The 19,347-nt window shown below is 38.7% G+C and overlaps 1 protein-coding gene across 2 annotated transcripts in view; it reads right to left on the reverse strand.

The window, feature by feature from the left end:
- Positions 1 to 4,626: 4,626 nt before the first annotated feature.
- Jcad (junctional cadherin 5 associated) overlaps positions 4,627 to 19,347 on the reverse strand; it is a 51,594-nt gene continuing 36,873 nt past the window's right edge. For both annotated transcript variants that reach the window (XM_076872804.1, XM_076872805.1), the window contains one exon: positions 4,627 to 9,383. In XM_076872804.1, the coding sequence (XP_076728919.1) occupies positions 9,349 to 9,383 (35 nt within the window). In that variant the 3' untranslated portion in view covers positions 4,627 to 9,348. The remainder of the gene's footprint in view (positions 9,384 to 19,347) is intronic.

Below are 19,347 nucleotides of genomic sequence, written 5' to 3' on the forward strand. Positions count from 1 at the left end.
TTATCAGTATATGCTTAGAACTTTGGTTGGTCTGGTGGATTTGGTGAGATAGCTACAATCCAGACCCTCATGATGCTCTTTGTTGCCTAAGAGGAGGGGACAAGTGACATTCATCACTTTAAGCATACTCCATCAAAGTGCCATGAAAGAGAAGCCTGGCCCAGAGCTACCCAACCTCACTTGGCTGAGTTGGGGGAGCTGCCTAGGAACCTGAGGCTCCAACTGAGACCTCCAAATGGACCTCATAGGGGAAGAAAAGACAGAGACCAACCAGCATGAGTGACCAGCATACAAAGAAAAAAATGCTGATTTTTGAGCCACTTCTGAAGACTATCAAATTTCCTTGGGCATTTATGGGACTGTTTGCATCAAATGAAGTGGCCTGATCCTTACCTCAGACACACAAAATTAGCCTCCTTCTCTTTTAACAAGTTTCAGGTATTGGGTTACACAGAGTCCTCACTTAGAGGGGTCATGGGGGAGCTCCTGGACACAAGTCCTACACCCTGATTCCAGAACCAGCCCAACCAGGGACTCCCTTGGCAAAAGTGCGTGTATGAAGTGAGGGACCCTGAAAAAGCAAGGGAACTACGGTTAGTTACCATATTTCATTGACTATGCAGGCACATTTCTTTTTCACACTTTAAAGTGTCTGAAATGGTGGTGCATGAAGAATCAAAGGAAGGTAATAATTTTACTGAGAGCATTTATTTAAGATAGAGAAAATTATTATTCATGTTTTCCAGATGTGCAGAAATATGGTAGCCATCTTCCCCCATTATCCTCTTCTCCGTCGTTCAGATGGCCCTCCCTGTCCCCTCATCTAGAAGATGCACTGGGGGTATGCATTATTCCCTGCAGAATATATGATGCTGTGTTTATTAATATTGCATGAACATTGTTACCTACCACAGCTCTTCCCAACTTCTTTAGATGCTTTCTTGTGGGTTTCTAGTTTATTTTTGCTTTTAGTTATGAAGTCTGAAAATAAAAGTATTTCTGGGGCACATCTTCAGAAGACTATCAAATTTCCTTGGGCATTTACTTCTATACATAAAATCCCAAGAACTGGGCTGGGAATGTGGCTCAGTGGTAGAGTGCTTGCCTGGCATGCATAAAGTCCTGGGTTTGGTTCTCAGCACCACAAACACAACAACAAACCAAACTCAATAACTAGGAAAGAGGGTTCGGAACCTCTGCCTTGCTGCCCCTGAAACCAGCTGGAATAATGAAAAAGAAAGGCAAGGTATTCCATGTAACACCTGACTCCTCAACAGAGAGGTTTGTTCTGAACCCACAGCCACAAGGGCAGTGGCAGGATTTCCAAGGTTGTGGGGTCATCCACAGGGAGGGAAAGGAAGGCAGTGAACTCAGCTCTTCATAGAACTTTCCAGGATGCAGGAGGCTGCATTGCTTCATCCATCTCTCTGTCCCCTGGCCCTAGCCCTTCCCTGCCTCAGTCTCCACCCAGCAGTTCTTTCCCCATCCCCCCAGGGCTTTCTCCTGAGACTCATTGGGACTCTCTATTTAGACAGCCCAGGGTCCACAGCTTCTGCCTCTATGGAGGGTGCCAAGAATCTCCACAGGAGCAAGGACAAGGATGGACAAGGTTTATGGTTCTACCATAAACCTAGCATTTCCACCCTGCATTTACCATTCACCTCTCCTCACATCCCTATTGTGAACAGCAAGGAACATTGATGGGACAAAGCCACTTCCTTCCAGTGAGGGTGTAGCTCCCAGGAATGGGAGGGTTTGCATCTGACTGCAATGACAGCTGCTTACAGCTGGTCCAGTTAGCCGTATGGTTGCTGCCTGGTTGGACTGAAACAGTATTGAAAGCTCCCATTTTCTTTGGGGTAGCGTGTAGTCTTTTGTAAGACAAATCTCCTGTCCTTCCTAGAAGGGTCCCATCACACCAGCTTTCCACAGAGACCTAAGGCACACAAACTGCTCTGTACTGTGGCTGGTGAGCATTCATGCGCACTGTGGCCAATGCCTGTAGGTAGTTCTTGTAGCAGAGGCTGCTGCATGTCAGTCAATATCTGTTGTCACTTTACTTATTAGTAACAGAACACTGATTTTATTCAGAGTCCTACTGATGTCCAGTTAAAAAGACAACCATTCCCAGACTTTCTTGCAGCAAGTAACAATGTGATATAGTTCTTACACACGGAATGTGGGCAGAAGAATGTAGGAATTTCTGGATGTCTCGTTAAAGGAAGCTAACTTTTCTGAGGGAGAATTCTTGGTCTTAACAGCTTCCTAGAAGGAGTCCTTGATAGCTGGCCCTCTAACCACCATCTTGGACCATGGGTTACTTTCAGAATGGAAGCCACTCTGAGAGGATGCAGAAACAGAAAGTCACAAGGAGCCTGGCTCCCCAATGGCCAGGGAGCTGACATGCTAGCCCTGGACTGCCTGCCTCCAGACTTCTTCAAAAAGTGAGAGAAATACTCTTCCATCTTGTTAGAGCCATTTTTGTTTCCAATTTCCTGGCACAGGCAGCTGAACCTGATCCTAACAAATGAGTTCAGTAATATAAGCCTGTTACCTTTGAATTTCTTGATTAAATAGGAGGATCATTCTCTCATCCTCTTGGGATACAACAAGCATAAGATGAACAGCATGAACTTTAGAGTTAATAAAATAGTTGAATCCCTGCTCTGCTACTAGCTGTGTGCTGCAAGCCACAACTCAGCCTTTTGGAAGGATTTCCTACTACAAAGTGTTGTCTGCACTAAATGAGTTAACACCTAAAACATATCTGGTACACAGTAAGGAAACAACAGTACTGGATTTTTTTTCCTCCCCTCATCCTCATGTTGGGCATTTTATTTTAAGTACTCAAGAGAAACCCTGGTTTTAAATGCACATTTGGGATATTTCTACATAAGCCAATCTGCTATCTTAACCTCAGGAATATAGTGGTGGGACTCAGTTATGTAAAAATACCCACAATTAATGCAGTAGAAGTACAGGACAGAGGGAGGCAGTCAAGAAAAGAAACAGCAAACGGAGTCTATGAACAAACCTCCCCTAACTCAAAGCTCGACTCTCCAGCCGAAGCCAAAGCAGAGGCCTACTGGACCCATGAGGGCCAGCACTCAGTTTCCCATGGCGTCGAAGCCCCAACAACCCTGAACAATGGGGTGACTGACAGCATTGCCAGCCTGTGTCCTGTAGGCTGACCACCTTGCGGGGAGATCTATGTGTGGGGTAGAAGCAGAAAGCCTGAATTCAGTTAGCACCACACAAACATCTTTGAACCTAAGTGTAAGGACCTGGAACAGCTAAACTGTGAGAAAAGCAGTCTATATAGTCTATTAATGCGTTGGGCCACCTGCCAGGCTCATAAACACCCCATGCCCTGCCCTAACATGAGAAAAGTATGCTGAGAGAATTGTATATTGTCAGTCCCTTGGCTGGTCCATAGCTATGGTGAGGGGAGAGAAGCATGGTAAGTCATTGGAATGGACGAGTGGACCACCCTGATGCAAGAAATGATGGCAGGACTCCCACCCTGGTTAGGACACGGCCCTCAGTCATGCACGCCATAGTTTACAAATTGTTTTACTCTTGGACCCTCTGGCAGAGCAGAAGACCCTATGGAATTTCAGGTTTGCCAAAAAATAAGTTACATAACCTTAAGAGTTGGAAGGAACCAGAAAATTAAGTTCAATCCCCTTTTCCTCTTATGGAGTAAAGTGTCAGAGTGGGTGGCCGGGGTGACAGCTAGCTAATGGCACAGCCAGGCCCAGGACTAGACCCTCCAATTCGTAGGTTGTAAGTTTCATCTTACAGCATTGATTTGGTCCAGGGACATCTTTTTTTGTTTTTTTCTTTTCAGTTCTTAGTATGTGGATTCAATTATCAAACAACTGGGGGATAGTCTTTACTTTGAAATCCACAACTACATAGGATGTGAAATTTCAGATGACCTACAGGGTCCTGGAACAATCAATCTTTGAGCCCCACACACGTAGTCAAGGCAGAAATGAAGAAAACAGCCTACGAAAGCTAATGAGAGAGGGAGGAAGCTTAACTTGGAGAGGAGGGCCCCATTTTTTAAACCTCATAAGAAGTAGCTTCTAGCAATAACAAACCAAGAGCATCATGCTTCCAGAAATGCCATGCTGGGGAACAAGGCTCCCTATGAGAAAGCCGGACCCCGGGTTTTAAAACCTACAAGATGCCACACAAGCACTTTCCCCATAAGGCAAAGGTCTCGTTTTGCTCTCCATGCTTAGCACACCCACAAGATTGGGGGAGGGATTTCTACATATTTGCTTCTCATGTTCAAGCGGGAGAGGCAGTCGAAGAATGGGAAGCCAAGAGGTGACATGGGCAAGGCCATGTGGTCAGCAGTGGAGTCAAAATTTGTACCCAGTCCCTGAACTGACGCTAGGCCTCTTTCTACCATGTTGGCAAAGGCTTTGGGAGAGATGCAGCAGGACCTTCAACTCCCAGGAAATACTCCTTGGAGAACAAAGGTGCTGGAATTCTGTGGGCCTCTGTTACCCATGCCACCTGTTACTGCCCCTGCAGTCTGCTGCCCTCTGGGAAGCAGTCTGTAGGGTATCCTGGGCAGCTCTTACCCCCACAGCCAAAGACAGTAGACATAGGTATTTCCATGCAAAATCTTTATTTGGAACATGTGTTATGGACCAGGCCAGCCGTCCTGAAACATAAGGGTATTTACATTGTGCCGAGAAATACAAGAGCTCTGTACAGGCATTCATCTGTGCTTTGATGGCATTTTATCTGCTACTTTGCTCTGTTCTGCCTTCCCTGTGCTCATTTTCCTCATCATCCTTCATCTTTCATCACCCAAGGTCTCCTGTACTGCCTTATCTGGAGGTGGTGACCTCACTTGGTAAATGCCCATTACTGTCTAGTCTTCCCAGGACCCTCTCCACCTGCCCTAGGTAGTAAAGGTGCCCAAAGAAAGAAAAAAAGTCTCTGTGGGGTTGCAGGGTCTTGTCTTCCCCTAATTTTATTTTAATTTACTTACTTCAAGTAATTTATTTTGAGACGCTTCTGCTTAGCTTACTGAGTGCCAGGGCTCTGATTCTTGGCAGACGCAGGTGGAGACTCCTTTGTTGATTTTTATAATCTATGGGTGTCTCCTGGTTTGGACAACTGGTTTTTGTTTCTGTTTCTCAACTTGAACTTGCCTTTGTCTCCCTCTTGCTCTGTGTGACAGAGTGCAACACATCTGGGCTTTGCCACAGGGCTCGGGTGCAGGGAGGTAGAAGTAGGTGCTGCTCTTTTGGCTTAGCTGCCAGCCCCAGCAGGGCTTGGCTTCCACATGGAAGAGGCTTCCTCTTCGCCCCCAGTCATGGCATGGGGATGAGTGGCAGCAGTCTGGCTTGCCTTTGGGTTAAGCTTGTGGGTAGGCAGAGACCACAGAAGGAGCACCTCCCTGGCCTCTACTGGATTAGTAAACACAGTTGTGACAGGGGCTCTCAAAAGTCAAGGCCAGGAATGCACAGGAGCTTTGGCCACAGCCCCACTTGCTAATGAACTCGAGGACTGTTTTAATGGACAGGTGGCTAGAAAATAGGGACCTGTTCAAGAGGCTTCTATCTGAATTTCTAGTTCTAACCACTGCCTTTGTTTTCAACATAACATGCAGGCTGGAGCTGCTCTTCCTTGAATGTTTTGTCTCCCCTCTTAGCGTGGTGGGTCCCAGAGTGGACCAACCCTTGCTCCAGGAAAGGACCTCCCACCATGCTGACTCTTAAAGGTCATTTGGAATGTGTCTCTTAAGTTCTGTCCTGAGTAGCAACTCGCCTCCCATAAACAGATGTACAGAATGTGCAGTCAAAAACAAAACAGAAAGAAAATGCAAAAATCCTCCAGGCCTGCAACAGCTTCAGTTTAAGAAACACACTCCCATTCCTACTCTTCCTCTTAGGCCTGGTTCTCCCCTGCACAGCCAGATCTGGCAGAACAATGCTCCCAAACATTAATGTAATCGTTCCTAAGAATTTAGGAAATTGCAAGTGTTTCTCTAAGTTCAGATATTTAGAGACAGAGAATTTGGTTGCACTGGTTACTTTGCAAGAGATGTTAACCTGACAATAGTGTATTATTTCCTCATTTTAAATGAAGAATGAAAAAGCCCAAACACGCAAACACAACCTTCGGGGAGCTGCAGGATGAAACGGTAGGTTAATGCCATCTTCCATTGTTCCCTTCTGCTCAGATCTGGGATGTAGTTGGCTCAAGAGCAGATCCGCTCCATCAGATTTCCTCAGAAGCCCCAAACCAGGATGCTCAGAGTAAGTCATTCTGCGGCTGGGAAAAGTGGTCAGGATCTAGGTTCAGAGTCATTTGAGTTTAAATACTTGAACTTCCATGAATGACAGCCCTGTGCCAACAGCCAAGTGGAAGACAAAAGTCCTACTTAGAATTTCCACTTGAATCAAAACACAGACGTACAATTCTAGTAAGGAAACCAGAGCATCAAAGAGTAGATCCACGTTTTAGGGTCTTTAAAAAAGAGATATCCAAGTAGTTATGAATGATATGGAAATAATTCTTAAGAGTCAAACAGGGACTGGTTGCACCTTTAGAAAGGAGTTTTCTGGGATTTGCAAAACATAAGGTTGAAAATGATAATAAAGAATGATTTGCAATCATTCATGAATTTTCTTCAAAGAAAGGCAGCTAGAACTAAATTATTATAATTTCTCTCTCCTTTTGCAAATCCAGAAATACATTTCATACATAATTCTTTATACAATTTTTAGTTAAAATGGTCAAAATTAGAACTTTTAACTTTACCAGTTCCAAATTAGTGAACACCAACAGAAAATCATGTGTGAGAAGAACAATGAAAAAACAAAACAAACACTTTTTTTTTCCAGCCACAGGAGTGTATATATGAGAAGTAGGAGTGATGAAAGTATAATTAGTATTAATTTCAAAACCTCTGGGAAATCTATTTTTGATTAGAAACTGTTATTTACTTCAGAATATGAAAGTTTAAAAGTCAAATTTTCAAGTTACTAACTTTAAAATGACCCCCTCAAAAGATTTACAAAGGCTTGAATCCAGAAAAATTAGGGTTAAAAACATAAATAGTACTAATTTTCACTAAATGCAGAATGGTTCCAGAAAACTATGATATAGCAATTGAGAATAAAATAAAAACAGAAAAGAATTGAGACACATAAGGTACAACTTTTTTTTTTCACCTTGAGGAGTCTTTTTTTCTCTATTGAGGTATGAGCTAAAATTTAATTATTTTGTTAAAAGAAGTTTCGGTTGGTATCAATGAAATTTAAGAAGTTAGAACAGAGCTTATGTATATGAAATGCATATGTGCGTATGCATACATTGGTGTGTGCACGTAGGTATATATGTACATGTACCTTCTTTCATTTGCTTTTAATGAGGGAAGTACAGAGATCTCCGAGTGGCTCAGCCCTCATTGGGTTCTTTCTATCAGATGACTTGAATGATTCACCAGTCATAACAAAGTGACCCAATCTCTTTCCCACCAGAGTTTTCCTGGGAAGAGACTGGGCCCATCTGATTGCTGCTGTGAAAACTGGAGTGTCCTCTAACTTCTCATAGCACCACGCTCTGGAAAGAGATGACTACAGGTGGGAACCAAGACTGCCAAGTAAGTTATTTAGACTGACTTAGACTCTGTTGTGCCTGCTATGGTCCAAATACATGAGGTTCTTATTAAATAACATCATATGGTACAGATACGAGCAGGCCACAAAACCCAGTCCATCACTTTAGGATCTATGGACAGACCAGCCAATGGTTCACATTTTAGGAATTTGAAATGTCTAAAAATAGATGAGGTGGTTTCTCAACAACAACAAAAAATAATAAAGAGAGAAAGAAAAACCATAAAAGGGGAAATAAGGGGAGGAAGGGAAAAAGGAAAGAAGAAAAAGATATGAAACCATACAGAAAATCTTAGCTCATAAGAATACCTTACTTAGAAGGAAAAAAATGCATAAAATGCATACATTTTGTGCAGGTTAATGCAATATTAAACACAGTAGAATATATAGGCCTTATAATACTTTTGTAATATCTCCAAGCACTTTTTAAAAATATGTGAGGCTGATTCAGAATCATTCTAAATAAAAATACACATTTCTTTAAAGGAGACAGGGGAGGGGAAGAGGAAGAAGGTATGCTGTCAGGGCAGATCCCCACAGACATAAAAAGATGAAATATGTTTTTTGGTAATTTTAATTGATATGGCAGTAAAAATTGTTGTAAAGATGTAGGCTGGTTTGAAGTAGAGGGATATTATCAAATATAACCTTATAGCTACATTTGCAAAAGAAAATTTTGTGAAAGTTTATTAACCCTGTGATATGTTTATATTGACATTTCCTAAAATAAAATAGAAGCAATAGTTAAGAATGGGTCAGGGACATATGTTTTAAAGCAAGAGCGGACCCTCTCTGGGTTCCTCTCACACAAAGGGATAGACTCTTAAATAAAATAATACTTCCTTAAAAATCTGCTGCCTAACAACTGTTTACATCATAGAAAAATAGCAATTTTGTAAAAAGAAATATAGTTACTTTGTTAAAATGGTCTATTTTTAAATCAGCAATTATTTTTCATATAAAGAATTTCTAAACATCCATACAGAAAATAAAAATAGATAATACTGAGTGCAAAGCAGACCATGGCATGTTTGCAAACAACCAAAGTATTTCATTGCCAGATAAATAATGCTCTTAGTATATTACAGTACAAATGTTCTCTTTTAGAAACTTTAAAGATATTGCTTTTATCCTCTAATGGCAAGTTACTTACAAGTAAAGTTACTTCCAGCAGCAGAAGACCAAATTGATTAGAAATGGATCATATATATTCATTCACATTTACCCGCTACTGGAAGTGCCCAAACACTGGGCAAAAGCCTGTACCCCAAACCCCTTAGCGTGAGTGTGGACTGCAGGCTGAGGAGATTCAGAGGGGAAATGACATTCATGGTCCTTTCAAAATCATTCATTATATCTTCCATGTCTACATTTTCACATGGAACCAAATTAACACCAAACTATTTATTAGCTTGGCCAAATTCATCATGAAGGAGATTGCATGTGAAAACTCTTTTCTACACGTAGGCATTAGAGCTTCATATTATAAAAACAGATGGTTTCAACAGACTATTGCTTTATATTCACAAGCAATTCACTATGAATGAAAGATTTCCTACTGACAGTGGTGAAGGAGGAATCAGTACACTAAAGACCAGAGCTGCTAGCTTCTGCTTGGGCAAGATGGGTGGGTGGACTCAATCAGGGAATAATCAACCAGCAAACTAAGGTGGTCCCAGGCTTCACTAGAAATTCATCACACCCTCTCCACTCTGCTTGGGTCATAGGAATCTGTAAGAGAAAAAAAGGAGAAAAGAAAAGGGAAGAAGAAATAAAATTAGTGCTATGTTTAACTAGTGTTTTTTTGAGGATTAAAAATCCTCAGCCTAGAAATAAATTTGTTTAGAGAGCAAATCCACAAGAGTATAAAATTCATTTTTAGACACTGCAACAATCTTGTTTTCACTGGAAAATAAAAATCTATTGTTAAAAGGTTGTTTTTAAGAAACATGTTTGATCATTATTCAAACAGATGGGAAAATGTGAGTTGTTCAATTTTTTTTAAAAAAAATTTGTAGTTGTAAATAGACAGAATGCCTTTATTTATTTTATTTGTATATGGTGCTAAGGATTGAACCTAGTGCCTCGCACATGCTAGGCAAGCGCTCTGCCACTGAGCTACAGCCTCAGCCCAAGTTGCTTAATATTTTGATGACTCCTTCCTGTTGTTCATAGTGGAATAGAATTAATGACACAAGGAGAGTTTCTTAACCAGCAGTAATGTCCTTGGCTGATGCTACAGAGGATGTCTTTTCTTTTCTCACCTTTTTAAAAAAAATTATTATTTGTGATTTATAGCTATAATGAAAGCTTGCTTTAGAATACACATCCTTATGATCAAATACTGTCCCATCAAGGCCTGGGGATCCTGAAATCATGACTGTGTGGCCATCAACGAGTGGTATAGTAACTAAAACATTATAGAGATTCCTCAAAAATTAGTAATAGAACTACCATATGATCCAGCAATCTCACTACTGGACACATACACAAAGGAAAGGAAATAAGAATGTCAGAGATACATGCACACCTATGTTCACTGCAGCACTATGCACACAACAGCCAAGACATGGAAACAACCTAAATGTCTATCAAGAGATGTATAGATAAAAAAAAAAAGTTTCTCTCTCACACATATATACAATGAAATATTATTAAGTCTTAAAAACATCATTAATAACATGGATGAATCTTTTATCATGGTAAGGGAAATCAACCTGACACAGAAAGACAAATACTATATGATCTCAATTTTAAAAAGGTTAAACTCATAGTAATAGAGAACAGAATGGTGGTTATCAGGAGATGGGGTCCGGAAAAAAAGGTGATGCTAGTCAAAGAGTGTGACCAGTTCAGGATGGTGGCATAGTCAATAATGCTGTGTGGTACGCTGAAGATCTGTAATAGTTAGATCTTCAATGTTTTCACCACATACTAAAAATTCCTAACTATGTGAGATGACAGATGTTAACTAACTTGAATGTAGTACTCGTTTCACAATATGTGTATGTGTGTGTATGTGTGTATGTGTGTGTGTGTGTGTGTGTGTGTATAAAATACGGCGTATAAAATACTTTAAATATATATAATTTTTACCTGTCAATCATACCTCAACAAAGCTCAGAAAAAAGGGGAAAAAAGCAAGGCTCAACACAGTACAAAAGGTGAGTCATTTAAAAAAGAATCTGGAAGGTTGATACAATTTGTCACTAAGGAAAACAACTGCAAAACAACCTTTTCTGAAATCCATCTGAAAAACTATGTGCTATGAAGGCCACTTAGATTCTGACTTCTCTAGCAGCAAAATACTTCACCATGTTCTTCTTGAACCTTTTCCGTTTGGTGCATATATTTATGATATGCTAAATACCATAATGGTGACAACTTAGACAGTGTTGGGAGCGCTCTGAGCAGATGTTATAGACTGGATGGGACAGTCTGCACTGAGGAACAGAAGGCTGCTCCTGCTCAGATGTGATCAGCTGCCCCAGGGCTAACCTGGCTGAAAGGAAGTGGAGTCCACATGAGTTAGCGCCATCTGACATTTTACACTTAGCAACACCCTTGTGCCCACAGAAGCCAGCTGCAGCTGAGCACTAGAGTTTTGTGCTCAATCAGCCTCACGGTGTGCCAGTTCTGAAGGGAACCCCTATGAGCAAAGAGGACATTGAGAATGAGGCAGGAGGTCATCATGGCTGATAATGTGGAAAGGGCATGATTCCAGTTAGTCTGAGGGAGGCTGAGCATCCACAAAACTTCAAATCATACCTGAGGCACACAACCCCTGGGGCCCAGCCATGGGAGCCATGAAACAGGCTCTTCCATTAGCTCGTGGATAGTCTAGGTTCGAGAAAAATATGGTGTGAGCACTGTAATGTTGTTTTAAATGTTCTAGCAGTTACATTCAAACAAATAAAAAGAAATCAACTTTAATAATATACTTTATTTTACCAAATATATCCCAAATGTTATCATTATAACATATAAATTAAATATAAAAGTTATTAAGATATTCTTTTTTTGTACTAAGTCTTAAAATTCTGGTGCATATTTTATACCTACAGCACATATTTCAATGTGAATGAACCACATTTCATGTGCTTACCCATCCAAGAGGACAAGGGGCTACTACTATTCTGGATAGTCTGGATCTTGAAGGTAGGGTGGTTACCTGGTACTATGGTTTGGAAAAGTGTCCCCTAAAGGTTCATGTGTTAAAGGCTTGGTGGCTAAACCATGGCATTATTGGAAGGTGATGTCCCCTTTAGAAAGTGGAGGCCAGTAGAAGGAAATTACATCATTGGGAGTAAGCCTTGAAGGGGATGTTTGGACTCTAGTCCCTCCTCTTCCTGTCTTTTTCACTTCCCATCCACCATGAGGTATAAGGCTTTGCTATGCCATGAGCTTCTGCCATGGCATGCTGTCTCATCACAGGCCCCAAAGCCACGGAACCAACTTGCCATGGACTGAAACCTCTGAAACTGTGAGCAAAAATAAATCTCTCCTTTTTTTCAAGTTGATTATCACTGTGATGGAAAGCTAAAATGTGGAGTATTTTAATCCTGCTTCTCTGAGCTCTATTTCGGCTGATGAAAATCCACCAAGATATGCCCCAGTAGGTATTTCACGCATTAACAGGCCTGAAAGCTATTGCCCTTGAAGGTGTGCTAATGTCTAGCCTCCTGATGGTGCTCTCTGGCTTCTTTGAACCTTCCCTGATTGTCTCCACTTTAGGCCTAAAGCAGAGAGCCCCTTTCCAGCCTCTTTTTAGCTTTGCATTGAGATTTTTAAAAAATTTATATTCTTTCTTCTTTCTTTTATCTGTTTAATTGTGACCTGAATGGTTCATGGACAATTATACATATTCATATTTGTTACTTTTTTTGCATTTCTACCATGTTTTGAAGGCAGTTATTTTTCATGGATCAGTATTTTAAGGATTGAGATGATTAGTGTATTTTGGTTTTGTTTAGTATTTTATTTAATTTTTATTTTATATATTTTTTTTCTCTCATTTATCAGTTTCTCTTGATTCTCTTTGCTTCTGCTAACAGCCAATCTCTATTGTCTTCTCTTTCACTCTTCCTTTAATTTTTACTTTTATTTTCTCTACTCCTCCCTCATAATCACCATACCCTACATCACTTCTGTTCTTTCTCTGTTCACCTTTCAAAATTATAAACCCTTTTGCAAACTTACTGTTTTTACTGTAGGCAATAAATGATCACATCATTTTGTTAATTGTGACAATTAACACTGTAGATGTCACAGCATGAAGTACTTGGTTTAACTCTGTATATTGTTTGCATTGGTTATTGTTGTTATTTGTCTCCCCCTAAATGGTGAGGTATTAGAGACCTTCAGGGACACTATAAGTCCACAGCGTAGAAAGTCTACTTCCTTAGACACAGACTGTTGGATGGGTAGACACACAAACAACATGAAAAAGGAAGGGAACAAATTGCCTCAAACAAACCAAAATGCTTCAATAATATAATCCATTGATACCACAGTAAAAGAAATGTCAGAGAAGTAGTTTATAATGTTCATAGTTAAATTAATCTGTGAGGTAAAAAACAATGTAGGAGTAAAATCAGAGATAGATATTCTAAAAAAAAAATCAAGCAGAAATCCTGAAAAGGAAGGAATCAATAAACCAAATAAAAATTCAATGAAAAGCACCCCCAGTAGACTAGACCACTTGTAAGACAGAGTTTCAGACAATGAAGCCAAAATATATAATCTTAAAAATAAAATTGACCCTGGAGAAAAGATGTTAAAAGACAATGAGAAGAACTTGCAAGGAATATGGGATAACATGAAAAGACTTATCAGACTAGATGAAAACTCAAAAATATAAACTAAAGGTATGCACAGTCTTTTCAATGAAATAATGTCAAAAATTACCCAAACCTTAAGAATGAAATGGAAAATCAAATACAGGAAGCTTATAGGACCTCAAATATACAAAATTTCAACAGACCCACACTAACAGACAAAATTTCAACAGGCCCACAGACCCGTACATTATTATGAAAGTGACTAACATACAGAATTAAGATAGAATTTTAAAGGCTGCCAGGTCACGTTTAGAGGGAAACTAATCCAGATCTCAGATAATTTTTCAACCCAAACTCTTGAAGCTAGGTGGTCTTGGAAAAATATATACCAAGCTCTGAAAGAAACAGGATGTCAACCAAGAATACTAAGCCCAGCAAAATAAAGCTTAAGAATCGATGATGAAATATAAAAAAAAAACCCTTCTACATCAACAAAAGTTAAAATAATTCACAAATAGAATGCCTGCACACCAGAAAATACTCAATAAAATATTTCATAAAGAAGAAATGAAAAGTAAAACTGAAAACCAGCAAAGGGAGGAACTACACTAAAAAAACTAGTCAATCAAATTCAAATTAAAAAACATGAAATAAATAAAAAAGATGGAATAAAATCATTTGTCAATAGTAATATTGATTATAAATGGCCTAAACTCACCAATAAAAGACAATGATTGGCAGACTGGATTAAAAAACAAGACCCAACAAGATGCTGCCTCCAACAGGCTCACCTCAAAGGCAAAGACACCCACAGACTGAAGGTAAAAGGATGGAAAAAACCTTATCATTCACATGGATCTCATAAACAAGTAGGGGTTTCCATCGTAATATAAGAGAAAGTGAAGTGAACTTCAGGCCAAAGTTAATCAGAAGGGATGAAGGAGGACATTTCATACTGCTTAAGGGAATTATACATCAACAAAACAGTCATAAATATTTATGCCTCAAACAATGGAGCATCTACATACATCAAACAAAGCCTTATCAATTTCAAGAATTAAATAGACCACAACACAATAATATTGGGGTGACTTTAACATGCTCTCTCATCACTGGATCCCCTCCCCCCAAAAAAACAATTGAATAAAAAAACTATAGAACTAAGAAATATAATTAATAACAGACATGTATAGAATATATCATCCATCAATGACTGAATATATTTTATTCTTAGCAGCACATGGATCCTTCTCTAAAATAGACTATATCTTCTATAAAGAACTCAAAAAGCTTAACACCAAAAAGACAAATAACCCAATTGATAAATGGGCTAAGGAACTGAACAGATACTTCACAGATGAAGAAATACAATCAATCAATATATGAAAAAATATTCAACATCTCTACTAATTAGAGAAATGCAAATCAAAACTATACTGAGAATCCATCTTACTCTAGTCAGAAGGGTAATTATAAGAAATATAAGTAATAATAAATGTTGGCAAGAATGTGAGGAAAAAGGTACACTCATATATTGCTATAGGATTGCAAATTGGTGCAACCACTCTGAAAAGCAGTGTGGAGATTCCTCAGAAAACTTGGAATGGAACCACCATGACCCAATTATCCTACTCCTTGGTACAGACCCAAAGGACTTAAAAATCAGTATAGTACAATGATGTGGCCACATCAATTTTATAGCAGCTCAATTCACAATAGTTAAGCTATGGAACCAACCTATGTGCTCTTCAACAGATGAATGGATAAATAAAATGTGGTATGTATGCACAATGGAATATTATTCAATCTTAAAGAAGAATGACTTTATGACTCTTGCTGGTAAATGCATGGATATGGAGACTATCATCCTAAATGAAATAAGCCAATCCCAGAAAACCAAAGGCTGAATGTTCTAATATGCAGATGCTAACACACAATAAGGGAGGCATAGGGAAGAACAGAATTTCAGTGGATTAGACAAAGGGGAATGAAGAGAAGGGAGGGAAAAGAGCGGGGGTGGGAATAGGAAAAATGGTAGAATGTTGAATATAACTTTCCCATGTTCATATATGAATACATAGCCAGTGAAACTCTACATCATGTACAACCACAAGAATGGGATCCTAATTAGAATGGGATCCTAATTAGGATAAGTTATACTCCATGTATGTATAATATGTCAAAATACACTCTACTGTCATGTATATCTAAAAAGAACAAATAAAAAATACTAAACAAACAAACAAAAAAACACCCTTACAGGAAGAAGCAGGGCTGAAATCATCCAGATTTTATAAATGAGGAATCTTGCTTTAAAGGTCTATATCAAGTTTCAACTAGCACTTGAAATCAAGTGGAGGTTTTCTTGTCATTTTTTTGAAAAGAGGTGCTGGAAAAGAATCCCACTGAAGCCCAGGACAAACCCCAGAAGGAAACAAGTGGAATAGTCACAAATAAAATCAGAGATGGAAAAGAAGACATCACAACTTAGACCACAGAGATACAAAGACGCAGAAGACTATTATAACAATCACACACCAAGAGGCTGAACAACCTACAAGAAATGAGCAAATTCCTCGACTTAGACAACATTCAGAATTGAATCCTGAGAAAACAGAAACTGTGAACAGAATAATGAAAAAGGAAGTTGGATCAATAATAAAATGTGTCTCATCAAAGGGACATCCAGGACCAGAGGTTCCACTGCTGAACCATACAAACTATTTAAAGAACCATTACCAAGTCTTCTCAAATCATTTCAAACACTTAAAGAGGAGGAACTGCTTCTAAACCCACTCTCTTAGACCAGCATTACCCTGATACCAAAGTCAGACAAGGACACAACAACAATAAAAAAGGAAACTATAGCCAGTATCCCTGGTAAAAAATGATGTAAAAAAATCCCCCCACAAGTTATTAGCAACACAACTGAACAACACATCAAAAATGCTAGTCATGATGGAGGGATGCAAGGATGGTTCAATAATTCATCAATAATATGATACATCATATTAATGGTGTGAAAGAATAAGGGACATATGATCATTTCAATAGACACTGAACAAGCACTTGAGAAAATTCAACATTGTTTCATGATAAAAATCCTGAACAAATTAAGCACAGAACGTTTGTACTGCAGCACAATAAAGGTCATACATGACAAGTCCTCAGCTAATCTCACAGAATGGCGAAAAGTCAGATGTTTTTCCCCTAAGATCTGAAATAGACAAGGATGCCCGCTTTCACCACTTCTATTCAGCACAGTACTAGGAATCCTGGACAAAGCAATTAGGCAAGAGAAAAAATAAAGGCATCTAAATTAGAAAGAAAGAAATCATACCTGTATGCAGATAGCATGAGCATATATAGAGAAAATTCTAAAGACTATCAAAAACTGTTATGATCTCATAAATTAATTTGATAAAGTTGCAGAATATGTCAACATACAAAAACCAGTAATGTTTCTATACACTGATAGCAAACTATCTGAAAAAGAAATCAAGGAAAGAATCTCATTTATAATAGCTACAAAAAATCCTCTTGTGAATAAATTTAACCAAGGAGATGAAATACATCAACACTGAAAACTGTAAAACACTGATGAAAGAAATTGAAGACACAAATAAGTGGAAAGATATCTCATAGATGTGAATTAGAAAAACAGGCATTGTCAAAATATCCATGTTTCCCAAAGCAATCTACAGATTCATTACAATCCCTGATCAAATACCAAACTATTTCTTCATAGAAATAGATTTAAAAAAAAAGACACTATAAAATTTGTATGGACCCTCAAAAAACCCTGAATAGCCAAAGCAATCTTGAAGCTAGAGGCTGAACTTCAAAATACATTAAAATGTTATAGTAACCAAAACATTATGGTATGGTCATTGAAACGGATACACAGACAAATGGAACAGAATGGAGGGCCCAGAAATAAATACACACATTTATAGACAACTAAATTTGGGGTGTGGGAGGTACTGGGGATTGAACTCAGGGGCACTTGACCACTGAGCCACATCCCCAGCCCTTTTTTGTATTTTATTTAAAGACAAGGTCTCACTGAGTTGCTTATCAGCCCGCTTTTGCTGAGGCTGGCTTTGAACTCACAATCCTCCTGCCTCGGCCTCCCAAGCAGTTGGGGGCAACTAATTTTTTTTTTTTTTAACAAAAGTATTAAGAACAAACAATAGGGGAAGGACAGTCTCTTAGATAAATGATGGTGGAAAAACTGGATCTCCACATATAGGAAAATGAAATTAGTGTCTTATGTCTCACCATACACAAAAATCAGTTTAAATGGATTAAAGACTTACATGTAAGACCCCAAAACATGAAACTACTAGAAGAAAACATAGAGACAATGACATTGGTTGAGCAATCATCTTTTTGGTTATGACCTCAAAAACACAGGCAACAAAAGCAAAAATAGATGAATGGGTTCTAACAAACTAAAAAGCTTCTGCACAGCAGAGGAAATGATAAAGTGAGGAGACGTCCTACAGAATGAGAGAAAGCATTCGCAAACAATATGCCTGATAAGAGGCAAATATACAAAACAAGGACTCAAACAACTCAATAGCAAGAAGTAAATCTGATTTTTAAAAAGGATCTGAATGGATATTTCTTAAAATATCACACACAAATGGTTTACAGATATATGAAAAAAATGTTCAACAAGACTAATTGTCAGGAGATACAAGTCAAAACCACAATGAGATATGACTTCACTCCTATTAGAATAGCTGTTCTCAAAAATACAAATGATACCAGTGTTAGTGAGGATGTGGAGAAGAGGGAACACATATGTGCTACTGGTAGGAATGTAGATTAGTGTAGCTGTAATGGAAAAGAGGATGTAAGGTCCTCACAGTATTAAAAGTGGAACTCCCTAAGATCCAGAGATCACAATATTGGGATATGTATCCAAAGGAAAGGAAATCAGCATGTTGAAGAGCCATCTGCACTCCCACATTCCTTGCAGCGTTATGTACACAACAACCAAGGTATGAAATCAATCTAAGTGACTATCAATGGATAAAGAAAATGTGGTACATACACACAATGAACTACTATTCAGCCATAAAAAGAATGGAATCTTATCATGTATGACAAAATAAGACAATTTAAGTGAAATAAGCCAGGCACAGAAAAGCAAATGCTGAGTCACTTACTCACATATAATAAGAAGATGTTCATCTCATAGAAGCAAAAAGTAGAATAGTTGTTACCAGAGGCTGGGGTGTTTGGAGGGGAATGAGAAAATGTTGGTCAAAATGTATAAAATTATAGCTAGGTAGCAGGAATAAAGTCAAGAGGTCTATTACACAGCCTAGTGCCTATAGTTAGTAACAGTATATTGTATTCTTGAAAAATGCAAAATGAGTGGATTTAACATTGTTATTACCACAAAAAGGATAACCATGTAAGGTACCACACTGCTGACTAGTTAGATTTAGTAATTCCATAATGCATGTATACTTTAAAACATCACATTGTACAAGATAAATACAATTTTGCCTGTCAATTTAAAATCAATCAATCCCAACAGCTTAAAATAGGGGCCATGTAAAAACCTTTTCCACTAAAATGACAAAGACTAAAACTTAGTACTGTCTTCTTCAGCAAAAGCCCGGCCAACTTGCCAAGTCAAAGGCCTCAACAAAGCCACGATGAACAGACTGTATCAACAATGCATTTTGCATAAGGAACAGAGCAACACTGGCTAAAAATCATACTGCATTTCTGAAAAGATTTTTAAAGTGCACCAAGCATATTTTTTTAAAATTAAAATTTCTAGATTCCACTAGCTGAAACAATTGCCCTTTCCCATCTACTTCTAAATTCTTAGATTTCAAAAAGAAAACAAAAGTAGGGGTGGAAGGGAACAGCACCACTTGTGGACAGCTTGG

This window comes from Callospermophilus lateralis, chromosome 13 (assembly GCF_048772815.1).
Source record: "Callospermophilus lateralis isolate mCalLat2 chromosome 13, mCalLat2.hap1, whole genome shotgun sequence".
Taxonomy (NCBI): domain Eukaryota; kingdom Metazoa; phylum Chordata; class Mammalia; order Rodentia; family Sciuridae; genus Callospermophilus; species Callospermophilus lateralis.